Source organism: Temnothorax americanus, unplaced genomic scaffold (genome assembly GCF_048541705.1).
Source record: "Temnothorax americanus isolate GAGA-0224 unplaced genomic scaffold, ASM4854170v1 Scaffold123, whole genome shotgun sequence".
NCBI lineage: Eukaryota > Metazoa > Arthropoda > Insecta > Hymenoptera > Formicidae > Temnothorax > Temnothorax americanus.
Genome location: NW_027509257.1, coordinates 164,168 through 182,842, shown reverse-complemented (window position 1 = coordinate 182,842; position 18,675 = coordinate 164,168). Strand labels below are relative to the sequence as shown.

At 34.9% G+C, this 18,675-nt stretch overlaps 1 protein-coding gene across 10 annotated transcripts in view; it reads left to right on the top strand.

The window, feature by feature from the left end:
• Window positions 1-6,265: 6,265 nt before the first annotated feature.
• Window positions 6,266-18,675, top strand: part of Fng (Fringe glycosyltransferase) — a 159,947-nt gene continuing 147,537 nt past the window's right edge. For 9 of the 10 annotated variants that reach the window (XR_013255865.1, XR_013255866.1, XR_013255868.1 and 6 more), the window contains exons 1-3: window positions 6,270-7,305; window positions 9,612-9,851; window positions 17,057-17,105. Coding sequence is in view for 2 of the 10 variants with exons in the window: in XM_077399132.1 (XP_077255258.1) it covers window positions 7,006-7,305; window positions 9,612-9,851; window positions 17,057-17,105 (589 nt within the window). In the remaining 8 variants the exon portion in view is untranslated. Of the gene's footprint in view, window positions 7,306-9,611; window positions 9,852-17,056; window positions 17,106-18,675 lie in introns of all 10 variants that reach the window. The other variant, XM_077399133.1, reaches the window with a different exon arrangement.

Below are 18,675 nucleotides of genomic sequence, written 5' to 3'. Positions count from 1 at the left end.
AATCTCGGTTTAATTTACCTTTCATCTTTTTCTAATTTTAAGAGTTAGATAAAGATAGAGTAAGTTAAACCGAGATTAAAGTTAATCTACTTTGGTAGACATTCTACATTGGTGGACATTAGAAAGAGATGAATAGTGAGTTTAATCGAAGGTTACGGGTTACAATTTAATCGACGTTGAAAAACTGGCCCAAAAATGATATTTTTCAACAATATATACATATAGTGACACATCGAATTTGTATCAAGTACGACAGTACGATTATAAAATGCATGGCTGTCGGCGCCGTCGCGTTCTGATCGTCGCAACGTTACCAACGATCAATCATGTTAAAATTATACTCTACCGTATAATTATTTTCAACCGAGGGTTTGTTATCTACTGTTGTGCCGTAACCGGGAGTTATGGTGCTCAGGGTCGGCACAAGATTCGGGAATTCCAGGTCGGAGAATGAATTAACTCGTTGCACTGTACGTGTTTAAGGACGTTCTCTCGTCCTTATATACTAGAGAAAATCGATTTTCTTAGGATTTTCTTGAAACTGTGAATATATGTTAATTTAGGTGTGCTTTATGCGTGGTATAAATTTCAGTACCTCTTACGGTATAAACAATCAAGATACTGAGCACATCAAAGTTTCAACTTTTACTAATAAAAAGGTTTTCCAGGCCAAACGGTAAGAGATACGAGGTTGGCCAAAAGGACCAAAGTTGCTCCTTTCGTCGAGTTCTATAAGGAAAAAATGTCAAAACTAAAAAAAATTAAATTAAAAATTTTTTTTTTGAAATTTTGAGGCTCAGTATCTTTATTTTTCATACCGGAAGAGGTACTGAAATTTATACCACGCATAAAGTACACCTAAATTAACGTATATTCACAGTTTCAAGAAAATCCTAAGAAAATCGATTTTATCTAGTATAAAAACGAGAGAACGTTTTTAATGAACTAATTGAAATATATATTTCTTGTGTCAAGAGAGAGTTAACAATTGTCCCAATTACTATTAAGTCCCGATATTCGAGTTACACTTGAGTCGCTTAACGATTATAACGATTTATAATTATTGTGACATCATCAGTATTGTGACGGTAAATTATGTGACGCACGTAATAACGCTTAGATGTTGATTAGCGACTGCCCGCCTGATCTTCCTATTCGGCGTAAGGCCTTCAAATCGCGTAAGGACATAAAACGTAATAAGCGTAAGAAAATCGACCAATCCCAATCAAGTATTGTGCTGTCTGGAACCTCAGTAGGGGAAAATACTCGATTTGGATTGATCGATTTTCTTATGCTTAAGTACGTTTACATTCTTACGGCGCTTTTATGTGTGAAGGCCAGTATTTATAATGTTGGAATCGACATCCTGCTGCTAACTCGGGGGCTCCCGAGTTAGGGCCGGGGCACGAACATTGCCGTAGCGTCTTACACCACCTTACGTGAGAACTGCCTTACGCCACACGTAAGCCAAACGTACGGCAACGCACATAAAAAAACGTAACGTAACATACCATACGTTACATGCGTTACGTTACTTTTCTATGTGCGTTGCCGTACGTTTGGCTTACGTGTGGCGTAAGACAATTTTCACGTAAGGTGGCGTAAGACGCTACGGCAATGTTCGTGCTCCGGCCCTTAGCGTTTTGACTTCTCGTTGTCAGCGTTTTGCGCTGACCTTCGCATCAGCGCTTTCGGTCGTCCTGGAGTTGAACGCTCCAGGTTCCGGTGTCAGTTTGCATCGGAAGGTCGATTGTCCGATGCAATCGTCAGGTTTTTGGCGGAATTTAAATTCGACTTTAGTTGCTATTTCGGGTCGGATTACCTATTGGAGGCAACTCGGTGTTGCCAAGTACATTATTAATTAATCATTATAACGTTGTGCGCTCACAACACTATTGTCATTCTGTAGTATCGATCTGTACATATACATATAACGAATCGGCATTTGAATTTAATTAAAATTAAACATGATAATTAGATTGCGGCACGTTGTTGATTATGAAAATAAATTTATAAATTAAAGATATCGGAGGTACATAAGAGTAACGGAGATTTATAAAAGTAAAGTTACAATGCGCGTATATAAATGACGTATGTAAATGAGATAAATTATTTAGTATTTTATGGAATTACACTGCATATACATATATACAATCTATTTTATTTATATTTATTTGTATTATATTATACCAGCTGAATAATATTACTGTTTACAGTACCATTACGTAATTGTAATGGGAAATTTTGCTTCCTATAGCATCGGTATAACTACAAAAATGTGTTTATACGAAACATATATCATTAATATATATTTTTTTTTTGTAATTAAGAAAGATTGCTACGTTCAATTGTAGATTATTATTTTTTTGATTTTAATGCATAATAGAAATAGAAATATAAATTAAAAAATTATCAATCAATTTTTTCTTGTGGTATATTCTTTTTTGTATAATCTGTAATTTTACGTACATATATTATTAATACTTCTCTTTTCTTTTGTCGTTTTAAGACCAACATATTAGAGGATTTAGATAATGCAAATGTTTTATACATAATAGCTTTATTGGTGTAACTGTTAAATTCGCGACAATGTAAAATATACATATGATATAATAAAAAATAGATAAAATTGAAAATTATAATGTTTATGATTGAGATGACTTCGTTTTGGAATCGGGTTCGTCCATAACATGTTAGCCTTATATTTAAGAACAGATTATTATTTTGAAAAATAATACACATATAGATGTCTTTCAGATATGCATTTCAGTATTATTATGTCATCAATATATTATTGAAATGTGATAATTAAGTAAAATATTCTCAGCCAAAATAAATTCATCAAAACTTGCTTCTAACGCGAAATTCGTTACTTCGTCTGAATGTAACGTGACAAGATGTTTTATTTTTTTTTTAATATTAATATATATATTTAGTATTTAATATTTAATACGTAAGACTACTCTTTAGTCTTTACGTGCACGGAAAAAATAGACTGCATTAGCTAATTAAAAATAATCTTGTTAATTTAACAACAGTACTAATAAAACAAACAGGTTCGTGCAAAAGGAAGTATTGCGGATGCATATTAATTTCAAATTAATAGATATTTATTTAAATTATAATTTGTATGCCAATATTAATTTTGTTTCCATCTGCTTTTCTCATCAGCTTTACGAGTATATTTTACACTGTATACATATAACTGTGAAATTTGCTGAGAGAAGTTTTAGTAAATTAAAATCATACTTACAATTTACAATAATCTTCAATGTTACAAAAAAGAGTAAACGCTTGTACAATATTATCAATTAAAAATGAAATAACAGAAGATTGTAGTTTTCATTCTTTAATTACATTATCAGTTGGATCGAAAAAGTTTTTTAGTTTATTATAGAATTATAAAATTCTATTTGTGTAATTCTATTTATGTTTTCACAATTTTGTGATATTCTGCTTTTCTTTTTAAAAATGTACTTATTTATAAATAAGTGTAATTTTAATTATATTGTTTTATTATATTTTCTAATTTTCTTAAAACTTTTTAAATACTAAATTCAGGTAAAAAGTCCCATCCTTATCTTTGCACGATCCTGGAAATAAATAACATTTTTTGTAAACATGACAAGAGCATGATATTTATAAATTAATAAGATTATTTTTAATTAAGACTACTGTTAGCTAATACTGCCAATGTAACATTATTTTTTTGCTTTGCGTACATACAAAATGTAATTTTTTACAAAACGCGAATTTACGCGAATTCGCGAAAGTTGTTTTTGCGATGTAAATCTCGATCAACTAACACCGCATGGAATAATATAACATATATTTATATTAGGTACACGTGCGCGCGGGTATGCTTGTCGTTTATAGAAACGTTTCGCATACCGAAAGGCACTTTTTAACCGACTTCAAAAAAAGGAGGTTCTATATTCAGCGTGTATGTATGTCCACGATTTTCTCTAAAACTACTGGACGGATTTAAATGCGGTTTTCACTGTTCTAATAGAGCAATCCTCAGGTTTTAGTATATACATAAAATATCGCGCTAAAATATCATGTACGGAGCAGTAAGAAAATATGCGATAATAATTATTCATATTAATTTAATGAAGCACTAAAAAAGTGTAAAATAAAACATTAAAAAAAATAGAACCGACTTCAAAAAAAGCTCTAAAAGGTATTTAAAAAATTGAAAAAGCTTTAAAAAATATGAAATAATTGAAAGTATTAACTTTTAAGAATCCCTTTCAATTTTTTGAAATTGGTGCAAAATTAATAATACTTTTAAGAATTTCTTTCGATTTTTGAAGTCGGCGCCAAATTAATTTAGTAATTATTAGGCCAGTCATATTAGACATCGAACCTTCCAATTACTCTTTTCAAGTTGCAACCACCATGAATCGCTTTGATTTAAGGTGCTGTAAGTGGGATTAATTTTGCTTCGCATAATTAATGCGCATTAAAAAGTTATTAACAATATTATCAACAAAAAACGGGATTTTTTTTATTTTTTCTCAAATATCTCGAAAACTAAGCAAGATAGGGTAACTAACTATATGTACCTTTTTTGTAGAGCGTAAAATTATCTACAATAATGATCTGAACAACATTTATCGTCAAGTCAGTCGTTTAGCTTGCACGCGCCGTCAAAGTCCGAGACTCGGATCTCGAAAACCCTCGATTTCATCGTTTTTTTGATGTTGCGTCGATGATTTTTTTCAGTCATTTAAAATGGAATTAAAAATTCCCAAAAAATCACACATCATCTGAGAACTACAAAGAATACTTTTCACGGTGTAACCGATTTTTTAGACCCTTTTTCTTTAGTTTGTAGCTATGTAAGCAAAAAATTTTGATATTTTGGACTACTCTTAGTTTTTCGCTGTTTTCAAACCTTAGAATTTATTTGAGACGAATTTTATCGTATGCATCTTGTTGTGGACGAAATTTGCAACAAAAAAGGACCCTTGTATTTTTTTCGTATGACGAACGCTGATTTTTTTATTGACGCGCATTCTCTCATGTTTACTTATTTATTAACAAATTGTTTATTTAAAAATTATTATAAACAATTAGAAAAACGTTATAATCGTTGTACTCGTCGTCTCATATCAACTCGAAAAATGTTTTTAAATAATTTATTTATATTATTTATAACATTTTTTTTTATATTCAAACATACAGACGTGCATCTTTTGACTATTTTCCACACCACCTCTGAGGTAAAGTCAATAGTGTTTTTTCCTTAAAAAAAAAAACCTCTCAAATTTACTGAAAAACGTACGATTTTTTGACGATCTTGAGGCAAATGTTAATATTCATCAACATCTGCGTGTTGGATAATTTTAGTATCCAAGGAATGTCAAAATAATTATCACATAGAAAGAACATATATTCAATGCTTGTGGATTAGGTCTACTGGAAAAATCACAAAAAACGCACCATTGGCTCAGAGATGGTGCGAAAAATAGTCAAAAAATGCACTGTATGTTTGAATAAATGTTATAAATAACATGAATACATTTTTTAAAAACATTTTTTGAGTTGAAATAAGACGACGAGTACAACGAATATAACATGTTTTTCTAATTGTTTATAATAATTTTTAAATAAACAATTTTTTAATAAATAAGTAAACATAAGAGAATGTGTTGAAAACGGCTTTGCAATATGGTTTAATAGTAATGCAAAAAATTACGTAAATTTTAATAAAAAATAATTATTTTAGTGTAAAACAAGCGTTATATCCGCGACCTGTACGCAATATTGGATAACTTTGCGCGTCAATAAAAAAATCAGCGTTCGTCGTACGAAAAAAATACAAGGGTCCTTTTTTGTTGCAAATTTCGTCCACAACAAGATGCATGCGATAAAATAGAAAGATATTCTTAAAAGTATTATTAATTTTGCACCGATTTCAAAAAATTAAAAGGGATTCTTAAAAGTTAATACTTTTAATTATTTTATACTTTTTAAAGCTTTTTTAATTTTTTTAAAATTTTATAATACTTTTTAGAGCTTTTTTTGAAGTCGGTTCTATTAAAAAAAAAAATTTCTTTTTGGTATATTTTGCGTGGCGCGTGACGTTCGAAAAAGCGGTGTGCCGGTGTGTGTACTGTGTGTTCGCGTTTCTCGATCTATCCCCTCTCAAGGGCGGCCGCACGCCTGTTGGCTTGGCTCGGCACTCGACACCGCTTCTCCCCCTTTCCGGCCGGCGACGTGCCAGCCTGCTATGGCGATGTTTACAGCGTAGTCACGGCAACGGCTCGTCAGGCTCGTGTGATCAGTCGGTGGTCCGTCGTGCGTCGGGTAACAGTGGACGCGTTCGCGCTGTATATCGAATCGGATTGTGTTTCGCGTCACGCCGTCACCGTAACCCGCGGACCGCTATTCTCCCCAACCTCAACCCCGTCTCTCGGTACGTTGACGGCTGCGGGCTGTCCGACGATCGGCCAAACGGACGGAGTTCGACGAAACGGAAAAACGGTGGGCTCGAACGTCCGGAAAAGTGCGCGCGCGATGTTACATCGATGCGTTTCTCTCGCTTAACGCATGGATCTCGTTCTGTATGGATTAGAACTTAGAGGGTCGATTTCGTGCCGAGTTCACGACCGGTACTCGATTCCGAAATGAAGTGCGTCGAATATCAAGGGACAATCGGAGTGCCAGCGAAGCGCGAATTCCGTCGTTCGCGCGGATAAGTGTGCGCGTGCTCCGAATCGGTCGATTACACGAATTGACACGAAATCCAAAATGTTACAATGGTGCCACGCGTGAACCGACAGTGACCGTGCGCGAGGGTGATTGACGAGACAATCGAGGGCATCGAGGCGTTCGAGAATCCGAGTGTCGCGAGAGGGAGAGAAGTAGCGCGCGAGGGGGTGCTTATCGCGAAACGACGTGAAGTTGGCGCGGTAATCACGTGACTGCGCGGCGGGAAGGCCCGCGAATTCGCGAGAGCGAGAGATAACGCGCGCTCGCCGGCGTGTCGAATTGTTAATGGTCCGCGCGTTTTTGCTCGCGGGACGAAATGAAGGTGGCGACGGAGCGGCGCGGCCGTCGATGAGCCCGAAGGATCGTTGCGCGGATCCCGCGGTGGTGGAACGTGGGGGCCCGTGGCCCTGCAAGTCCGTTAGCAGCCCCCAGGCTCGTACGCCGCTCGCCGTCGCCGTCGCCGTCGGCCCGGGCATGATGCCACGAGGTCTGCCGACGACGAGACGTGGCCTGCAGGCGCTGGCGCTCGTCATCGCTACCGCCTACGCCACGATTCTTCTCTACCAGGCCGTCGCACCGCGCCAGGTAATTAGAACGATCGTTATCGTCGCGTTATCTCCCCAGATCCCCCTGCTGTCCCAGGTCCCGGCGACGCGGACGCCAGTCCTGTGACGCCTGCGTTCGCCCGCCAGCCAAAACCGAGTCGAACGAGATCGTTTGAATCCGACTGACAACGTTGGCGTATATATATTTCGCTTGAAATTACTCAAAATCAAAGGGTTGGGTCTTTATTTAAAATGTAATAAAAATGTTAATCAATTTTTATTAACTTCAACTTATGCCGAGAAGTGGACTTGGTTTATAAAGTAATTTAACTCACTCATATACCTTTTATTATATATATTATATATATATATATATATATATATATATATATATATATATATATATGCAACCATACTTACTCCTATCTACTCTTCCTTACTCTAACCTCTTTTTGTTTCCATAATTATTTCAACGCCTTTCCTTTAGCCCTATCTAATTCATTATTCTATATTTTATCTATTACTTCTTCCTCATTCTATAAACCAATCTTTGGTAAACTCACAATTCTCTATATAGTGTCTACTGCATGTCTAATGCTATCTCTTACCTTGTCCGCAAAATAATTTAACGTGACATATAAACGATGAATAATCTACGGATCATCGAACATTTCTATTTCGTCAGAAATATCAGAAATTTATGTTTTGTTTGCAATTTTATTTTTAGTTACTATTATTTAATTTGGGCACAATTTTTAGGAAAATTACTATAAAAAATTAACAATGATTTTAAAGATTTTGGTTTTTTCTATGAAAAAAGAAAAGAAATATTACATGCATGCTTTTTGCGTTGCAACTAAATACTGGCCTTTTGTCGTTTAAAGGGTCACAGTTCAATGTAAATAATATTTTTGCATTTACATATGTGTTAGTATCATGTATCTTTAATTTATATCACTGTACAATTAATAAATAAATTATAACTGAAATGCAATTTAGTCTAAAATTACTTTTTATTTTTGTAGGACTGTTTGCAAAAGTACAGTTTAAAGAAATCAATCAATTATTCAATTTATAATATTCAATTGTCTATGAAAAAGACTTGTTTTTAAACATAACGTAAATAATACGTAAATGACTCATGTAGATGTAATCTTGAAATTTACGGCACAACCTTGCTTGAAATGTCGGGTTGTCGTCGCCGCATACCTACCCTTGATGCGACAGATAAGTTTAAAGCGAGGTTTAAAGTTTTAGATTTGTCTCTGAGCGAATGTAGAAAGAAAGAAGAGAGCTTGCATTTAATACATTCCGTGGTTAAAATTAAAATAAATCTGCGATATATCGTCTATTTGCCGCAACAATTAATGACACAATTAAACAAATAAAAAGTTTTATAGAAAATGAGTTTGAATGTTTTGAATCATTAAAATTTTGTAATATTATACATATATGTATATTTAAATGTGATTTTAGTGTAGGATAACTGATTGTAAAGGAATAAAAATATCTAACTATATATCAATTCTTTATTTAGTTCTCACCATTTATTCTTTTGCAGTTATGTGTCGTTGTAGCAAATAAGCGATATGATAGTTTTTATAATTTTACTCACACTCGTTTAAGTTACATTATATTAAAAGAGAAAAGATACCGTTTTTTGATAAGATCCATACGCGCGTTAAAAGTATCTAGGTTCAGTTATAGCTTTTTATTATTTACTTAATTTTGACAATGTTTACCTGAGAAACTGATGACGTGATGTCTACGGAAGCATTTTGCGCATCAATGCTTTAGTCACAGACATATGGTATACAAAAATATTCGGACATTGATAGTTTTTGAATAATTAACATTTAAAAGTGATTGCATTTTTATAAACTTGGTTGAGAGAGTAGCGTAAATTAAATAAAAAAATTACATTCTTAAGTAATATTAAGTAGATTTTACTTTTATAGGGTTCGAAATTAAAGTTTAAAGAAACATTGTGAAGATATTTAATGTTAAGAATAGACAAATTCATAGAAAATACCTTTGTGGAGAAAAAATCGAATCCAAATCGGCACAACAAATTAAGTGTTAATGCGAAACATTATAATTATATTTTCATAATAATCAGCTATCTCGATATATTATATCAATTACTCTGTTAATATTAATAAGAGACATCCTGTTTTATTAAACGACATTGTGGCCATGAAAGTAATTTGATGTCGTAAGAAATATTTTTCAATCCTTTCTCAATACCTCTTGGCGCCGCGCGCCGAGGAAAGTTCACCGCAGGAGAAACTCACGCATTTTTCTTTTTATTTTAATAATATATTCTGGTAATTGTGTGTGTCGCAGTGGGTCGACGAGATGAACGTGGCGGAAGTGAATAGCCGAAGCGTGATAGTGGAGGTGCCGGCGTTGAGAAAGTTAATCAGCGAGGAGTCGGCGGTGACGCCGCCGGTGGCGACGGCGACTATGGCACCGTTCACCACGAATCTCGACGACGTGTTTATCAGCGTGAAGACCACCAAGCACTATCATCACTCCCGCTTGCCGGCCATCGTCGATACGTGGTTCCAGTTCGCCAGGAATCAGGTGAGCCTCTTTAAGCCGCGCTGATCGCCGTGAAATGCCGATATCCCGGATTCATTAGCGTCGCTCGATCACCCCGTTTCTTGTGTTCCGTCAACCTCATTACGAATATAGCCCAATCGCCTGAAAATAATGAAGCTTTCTGAGACTGTTGTTCAATAACTGGGTTACCTTTCGATATATGATTATGTATCCTTTTTGTTTCATTCATAACGGTACATTAATTTTATTACCATTTTTGATAAGTTTTATTTGCTTTATAAACAGTTGAGTGTATTTCGAATTTTTGATGTCGCTCAGCATTTGCAAACTTTCGAACTACCTCGAATCTATACTTATTAATAACGTATAATTAAATATAACCGCTTTTCTTTTTCCATTTAGACATGTTTTCTTATTACTAATGTATTTAGTAATATTTTCAATGTTAAAGTTAGTTTTTACACGGGTGCAATATTTTTTTTTGATAAAAATTACGTGGTATTTAAAAAAAATATATTTTTGAGGAATATTATTCGTTATTACTCGATTCTAATTATTTGCTATTATTCGTGAAAAGAACAGAGAACGCGGATGAGAACCATAAGAGTTAATCGTGTTAAAATGTGATAAATGCACGCACAGTCTTATCGCGATGTCTCCATCATCGCGAGACTTATCTACGCGCTTTCTTGCGGGGCGGAATAGGCCACACTTTGTACACGACTCGTTGGGCCTTATCCAAGGGTATCGAAGCGTATTCATTCGCGCGTATTTACCGTAGACCGTGTCGCCGATGATCAGAGTGAATTCACGATTTCTCGCGCCGTGGGAATAAGATTCGTTCCACTCTTCCTTCCCTACAATTTCTCATTTGCCTTTTCGAATAATATCGCCGGTGCCGTCCGTACCTTGCGAAAACAAGAGGCGCAATTCCTCGCCAAATTTACGCGATGTTGTTGCTACATAATTAAATTGATTGGACCATTTAAACTATAATACCATTTAAACTATAATAAATATACATTATAATAGATTAAAATCTTTTTCTTTAAAGCGCACGGCACTTACGCTATCTTCATTAGTATAAATTACATATTTGTATTCAGATTTAACATAATAAATAATTACGTGTATACATATGCGCATTATTATATATCTTTATTTTTACACATTTATTTATCGAAAAACATCGAGTACGTATCGAGTATTGTCTAGTACTTGATAGGAATCGGTAGGACAACGAACAAGCATTTTTTGATAATTAATACTAATGAAGAACCTTGAGAAATTCTCATATGCCGGTGATGATTCTTGCGTCGGATAAAGAAACAAAATACTCGTGCATCTCGGCTTCCGCGTCCTTCTGCACTTCGCCGGGTTAATATACCGTTCCTCCAGGTAATTACTACCTGGATTTGCACGAGTTCTCGCGTTTCCTGTAATCTCGGTTGATTTCCTCTATACGCTCTTCACTCTTCAGGGAACAAACTTCAGCGAATTCAGTTATGGGTACATTATCTCGCGTTTATTGTTCGCGTTGTTTATTGACATTTTGTGATTTGACTTTATTTTTCTAATTTTTCATTTTACAATCCTCGATTCATTTACTTATATATATTATGTATATATTGTTATATATATTATTATGCGCATTTATCTATATATTATTTATATTATTTCTGGCAATTGGATATTTTCTTATCGAGTCTTAATTTTCAATTGTATAATTGCAACACTCTTTTTATATTATAAATTTCTAAGTCTCCATTTGATCAGTTTAATGTTATTAAATTTTTTTATACTTAATATCGCTATGTTTAAGTTAAGCCTCAAGTTATTAATAAAAATGAGAATACATATCTATAAAAATAAATGTCATTAAAAGTATTTATTACATATTTGTTTTCATATCTTTCAATTGCCATTTATTACGCAAGAATACAATTTATATACAGTGATAAAGCTCTGAATTTTCGAATGAATTGAATTAAGAATCGATAAGGATTCATATGCGTAATATACGTCAATGATTTTGAGGAATAAGGATTGAAACAGATTATGAGATTATCCGAATTGGGTCCGCAATGAAAGCAGCATTCGTAATTCTTATGACGTGTCGCGGTGTCTTAATTTGCTTCGTATCTGGATTACTCTTCGCTCCCGTCGATCTCACGCTTTTTCCACGTGTACGCTCGCGTTGCACGTTGCCTGTGACTCGCGTCGGCACGCATTTTCCGCAATGCGAGCGAGAAAAAGTGCGATGAGAATAATAAAAGTCTGTGTATACGGCTGTGTGTACGGTTTGTGGTTCGTGGGAAGATCTCACGATTTACCTCCGACCCTGACGACCTCCGCGTTAGCCGACTTAGTCCACCCACGAGCACTTTCAACGAACTCACCTTTTTCGTTGTTTCTTTCTCGATAATTAAACGATACGCCACGATCCTGCGAGTCAGCTGGAGCGATCGTTTTTTAATTTGCGTGTGTGAGATCGGGGTTATTATTGATTCTCACGTATTGTTGCTGAAATCCGATGCACTCGGTGCATATAATATCGTATAAAAAAAAAGATTATAATTGTATATATAAAAGGAACTTTTTTATATTGTAAACGAGTATCGATTCAAATGATTACATGTTCGCAGCTTAAGCGCATAATTAATGAAATGGTGCACTTGTAAAAGAGAGATGATTCATTAAAACACTTATAATTTATAAAATTCACGTACCTATGTTTTAAACGGTGAAATAAGAGTATCCGAAAGAGATAAAGAATTTTGCGAATAAAAAAAATTAATCAATAATTTTGAACGATTAGAAAACTTGTTCTTTCTTTCCTTACGAGTCCAATTTACGGTAGCTGATTTATATAGGTGAAGATAATAGACTTGAGTAGAAACCCTGCAGCCCCACCTGCCTAGGTTCAAAATTATTTGCGGAGCAATGAGTCTGGAAAATGTAGATCGATTTCTTTAGATATTCCTTAAAAAATTTCCTTAATTTTTCACAAAACAGTCTTAGCAAAAATGAACGTAAATGCACCATGAGCTTTGAAGATTAATTGATACCATAGCATGGAGTAAAAAAGTATATTAAGTTTCAATTGAAATCATGAAATGCAGAATGGCACTTGTTTACTTTTTGACGAAATGTATGAATTATATTTAAATATTAGGTATTATATCTCTAACAATAAGTTATATTTAAACAGTCTTTTTTAAATAATTATTTTACAAAACTTGTAAATATTATGCAATCAATTGCGACTAATATAACGTTATCTATATGTGAAAAGAAATTATCTTAGAAGCTGTGATAAAGAGAAAATTATATATAAATGTTATTTATATAATCAGTTAATAATCTCTTATGGTATTTTGCACTTAACAATTTCAATTTTAGAATACAATTTTATTGTCTTTAGTATATATATGTTAAAACTCTTTTCTGGAGTCTTAAAATAAGCTTTTATGGGTTTAAGAAAAGAAAAACAAGAGTATTGCGTGCAGTAGCGCGCTGTCGAAGTGTTAAGTTTCTCTCCTAAATTGGACAGAGGTGAGCAATAGGTCGCAATGTTTTGATTATTAATACGTCGTATATCACAAGTAATGCGTTTTAATAATGCGCTCCATTGAGGAGGAACATTGATTGCGCATTTATTGTTGGCACAATCCCCATGTTCGCTCCCTATCTCCCCTTCGGCCACCACCTTACGACGCTGTTAATGACCTTTAATAGCCACATTTATACACCTCGCCACCTACTTCTTTTCTCGTTCTTATGGGCTCGGTGTTTTACGTGGCATGTAATAGGATCAAGTAGTTAATATCCGTTCGTTTAAGTCGTTCTCTAGACATCCGCCTGGAAATCCAGAAAACAATTGAGATTTATGTCTTGTTACAAAATCTGGATTGTTATAATAGCAGTAAAGATTACATGCGCATAATGTATCTGCGAATATTTTTTATACTATCTTAATGTTTAATAATTTTTAATTCTGATTATTCTGATAATAATTCATTCGATCAGTTTTTTGAGTCGATATTTTCTCAAAATATATCCAAAATTTATTTGTTATGATTTTGCAATATCTGTTATTAAGTCTGAACAATGAAATATCAAATTAATAAGCTTCCATTACTTCCAAATTACAATTCAAAAGAGTGGTTAAAAGCATTTTCTTTGAAATCTTTTTAATCAAATTTTGGTAATTTTATGCTTAATAAAGATACTTTTTTCGAAATTTTTTTGACTAAGCTTTTTTAGTTGTAACCTTTATTGAGACCGAAAATTTGACGAAATCTTTTCTTGCGCGGCTATCTTTAAACTTGATGGTCATGCCGTTCGATTATCGTGTTATTAGCGGAGGTGTGGACACACATGGTTAGGTACAAATTTTCGTGATTCATAAAAAGAACCTCTCGAGATCTCGAGGGTTGATCGCGGGTCAAAGTCGGGTGTCGTTACTTAGAATGACTCGGCCGATACCTCGGCAATCCCCCAATCGTCGAAGACCGACCCGCGCCGGTCGGAAACTGGCTTTAGATAATTGGTCGATTACTTTGGTTATTTAAGCAAGTCTTAAAAGGTCCGATGCAATTTAGCGCGACGCGCCGCCGATGAGAGCTCACTGCGCTTCGGCGAATTATTTCCTCTTATATAATTTCCATTGCTCTTATTTGCGCTGAGAGTTGCTAGGGCTGCGATTTTCAATTGACCTCCAATGCGATATAATCAATCATTACCGGCACCATCGGCATCGCCAAGCGATAGATATTTATCCAATTCTCTTTGATTGTAGATTACGTAAAAATCCCGTACGTCTAAAAAAGGATTAGACATAAAAAGACTAAAATTTTGCAAGATTTTGCACGCAAAAATATATTCATTCTTTTGTAGCGTCAAATATATTTATGTTGGATTTTATTCATTTTTTACTTATTTGTCATCTGTGTTCGAGAATAATTGTAGCACACAATCCATTCGATATATTAAAATGTCATATCTAATTAATTATAAAACTTTTGTCTCACATGTCAGAAGTTACGCGTTTCATCAGTGTTATATTAATCAAGCTTGCAGTGTTACATTAATCAAGCTATTATTGATCCTATAATAGGGAATTTGTATATAAATTCGTAAACATTTTTTATACTTATTCTTTTCTTTACGGAAATTGGCAATGTTATGGGGAAGGCAATATGTTTGTTTCGCGTAGGTAGAAACGCAATCGTTAAATTTCCTTTCGCGCTTTTAGGACAAATTCGTCTAATTAGACGTAACGAGCGAGTCTTAATATGATATTGTACGCTCTTGACACATTCACAAATGTTGGATACTGTGCGATACGAGCGGAATAACCAACACTCGGGACGGCTCGACGAATTTCCGGGAAAAGCTCGAAGATCAGCTTAACGCGGACGGCTCTTTTAAGTATGACATACGTGTGGGATTAATGCAATTATGTCGATGTAATACGACGCCGGTGCCACTGACGTCATTGCGATACACCCGTCTCTTATTTTTGTACACGACATTCATTCGTTGCCGGATATTCATGTTCTTTCTGGGAACGCTGATGAGTTCTTCGGGTCTCTCTTTCTCTCTCCCTTTTTTCTCTATCCGCATGCCTCAGATAAACGTGTTGCAATTGCAGAGCTTTTATACACGCGCTATTTTTACGTTTATCACGTTGCACCACGGATATCCGCTATAGCTACATCCGCGAGATATGCAGGCGAACTTATTGAGGCAACTGCAGTTTATTCTGCTTGAAGCTTGCATAATCCCGATACACATGCGGTCGATTAAATTTATTCTCAGAGATTGTATCATTGATTTAAATCTCGCATTATTTATGTAATGCTTTGTGTGATCAATTCAATATAAGCGATTTAATTCTATTTTAATTAATGAAACAGAACGCGAGTATTGGTATGTGCAGCGTGTGCATTTAATGATCGGCCGATAAAAAATTTATAGAGATATTAGGTATGCCTTTATAGAGATATGCTGTAATTGCGTCGAAATTCTCTACTAATTAAGTTGCGTTCGTGGAATTTTGTTAACGTACCGCTTTAGTAGTGGAAATGGCGAATGTAAAATCACGCAACCGAGCATCGCATTTTTTTATGTTCTTCGGTTTTCCCGGTCGCTTATAGAACCGACGCGATATATCGCCGCGTGAAAATCATTGGGACAATGCTTCTGACGTCTGGATGCACCACACCTCCTCCTTCGGTTGTTCTTGCTCGTTCACTTCCTGAAGGGAACTACTTCTCCTGGGAACTAAAAATAAGCGACTACTTTAACACGTGCAGCGTACGCTGATCGTAACGTAACGACGCTGCGATACGTACGAGTCCAGATGCAAGTGCCACGGAAAGGGTGTGCGATGCGACAGATACAAATGGGAAGTCTCAGCTCGCGGTGCTCCGAGATAAATTTTCCAGCGCGACGAAATACACGAGAAACTTGAATAGTTCTTAATTGAAAGTATGCCACTTTATCATTTATCACACGTTCTGGGCATTTTTTCTTTTTTTACTTTTTTACTTTGGACAGCGATTAAAGCAAAAGAGAATTCTAATAATAAGATTTATCTATCTTCTTCCGAAGACATTTTAATTTACAACATACACATTATTTTACAGTCCGTAACTAGAAGATGTTGATTATATTTTCAAGTATAGTTTTGTAGTTGCGGAAATAGAATATTCTACGTATATGCGATATAGTGCGCGAGTTAGGATTAGAGTTGCCCATGCTTTTTTTGGTGATGATTTCTATAAATAATAATCGTTTTTGTGATATCGCGCGTCTATAACGAAACATTTACATATGATACTTTTCTTAACAAGTGCACGTTTCTATCTCCCGTTTTGTTTTCAAAACTTGTTATGATTTCTATCTCGCGAACAAAAATGAGAGAGAAGTGTATCGTAGTGGCGCAAAGTGCTTCAAGGCTATAAGATAAGATTTATTGCATATAACTGGTGAATGGAGCGATCCATGCACTTCGAAGGGATAAGAAAGGGATTGAAATTTATGATCGATACGTGATGCGTTTGGCTGGATGGTCCGCGGTAAACAATCGAACGCGTACGTGCCGTAGCTTGATTATTGCGCCGCATCGGGTATAATCGAAAGGTGGTCGCGTATGTCGGTATTATATATATATATATAGTATGCAAAATATAACGAATTTTTTTTGTTTCTATTTGCAGACCTGGTTCTTCACCGACAGAGATGACCCTTACTTCCAAAATCAAACCAGTGAGTACTTGTCAATAATTTCTTGCTATTAATCCTTTGCACGATAAAAAAAAGATTGTCTAATTATTCGTATTTTTTATTCAAATTTTTGTACTGATTTCTAACTTTGTTTAAAAATTTTAAAAATACATTTTCAACGTTTAATTTATGTACATACAGTCCAATATTTCAATAATAAGTTAAATAAAATTAAATATAGTATATGAAATAATTATTAATTAAACTGAAAGTAATATTTTTTGGGATGGTTGATAATACATAAATTGTGTCTTTTACTACTTTATAAATTAATTTTTGATTCTGCTAAGATTTATAGTAGGTATAATAGTAAAAGTTACATAAGATATGATATTGAGATCAATTTAGAATTAATTGTGTTTTGCTCGCGGTTGTCTGGTTACGTTCGGACTTTTGCCAAACGCGAGATAAAATATTAAGAGAATCCTTATTTTTCAAAGCAAAACTATGTTGGCGTTTGACGAGAGTGTATATAAAACAATTACTATATATATTTAAATTACAATATTATTGCGCAATATAGCGATGCGTTTATATCAAGTTTAAACTCTTCTCTTTTCTCTTTTATTTTAACTGGTGCCCTCCAAAGACAATATCGCCCTTATTTTTTCATTGCAAAGAATTATCGATTTATCGATTTTTTCCTCAGTATGCAACGCGATTACAATAACATAAACACGGGGCAGTTTCGTATTTCCACATATCATGCGTTACTGTTTCACCGATTGCAATTTTACAAAGAAAAAGTTTACGTGAATAATAACGGATGTTGTAAACGTTGACCAACAATCTCGAAGTCATGAGAACACCTGTCGATGTGCGAGAGCGTAAACATCTCCCGTACAAATGGCTCTATTAAAAAAGAAACCCAAGTGAATTACGCGTATATTCCATGTAAGACAAGACACGGATAATTACGACGGCGGGCCTTAATGGTCGCCCTCATTTATGCGATAATTGCTGGCGAAACGGGCGCGTGTGCGGGAGCTTGTCTCGTTTGCTCGTAGGAGCCGAGTTGCCTCGTCAATCATTTCGAAAGTTTAGTCATATCCGCGTCTCGGTCGTCCGTTCAGAGAGTCGGGTTAAGGTGCCATGCGGTTTATTCGGACAATTATTTCAGGCGTCCTCGAATCGAGGGCACCGAAACAGCGAAAAAGTGCGATATAATTTTTACTATTTTATAATCTAAAATTACGAAATGCGATCTATCTAAATTTTTTAAGCAAACTCTAAATTAATTTTGTAAATTTGCAAACTTGAACAGTTTGAAAAACAAAAACAATGAGCTTGATTTGCCAGTGAAAAATAAAACATTTTAACGCATGGGTAGCATATGTGCCAGTTCGATCAAAAGCTACCTGAGTTAAAATTTTTAAAGATGAGTTTGCTAATGCCGGGATTACGATGTTTAACGTAACGGAACGCGACGGGACGCGAAGGCGTAACGTGAACTTCAGAAATTACGATCGCTTTCTTAGATTCGAGTATCTCCTGAGCTTGGTTGGTCCACTCTGATAAAGAAGCGAGAAATGTCAACCTCAATGTCATAGCA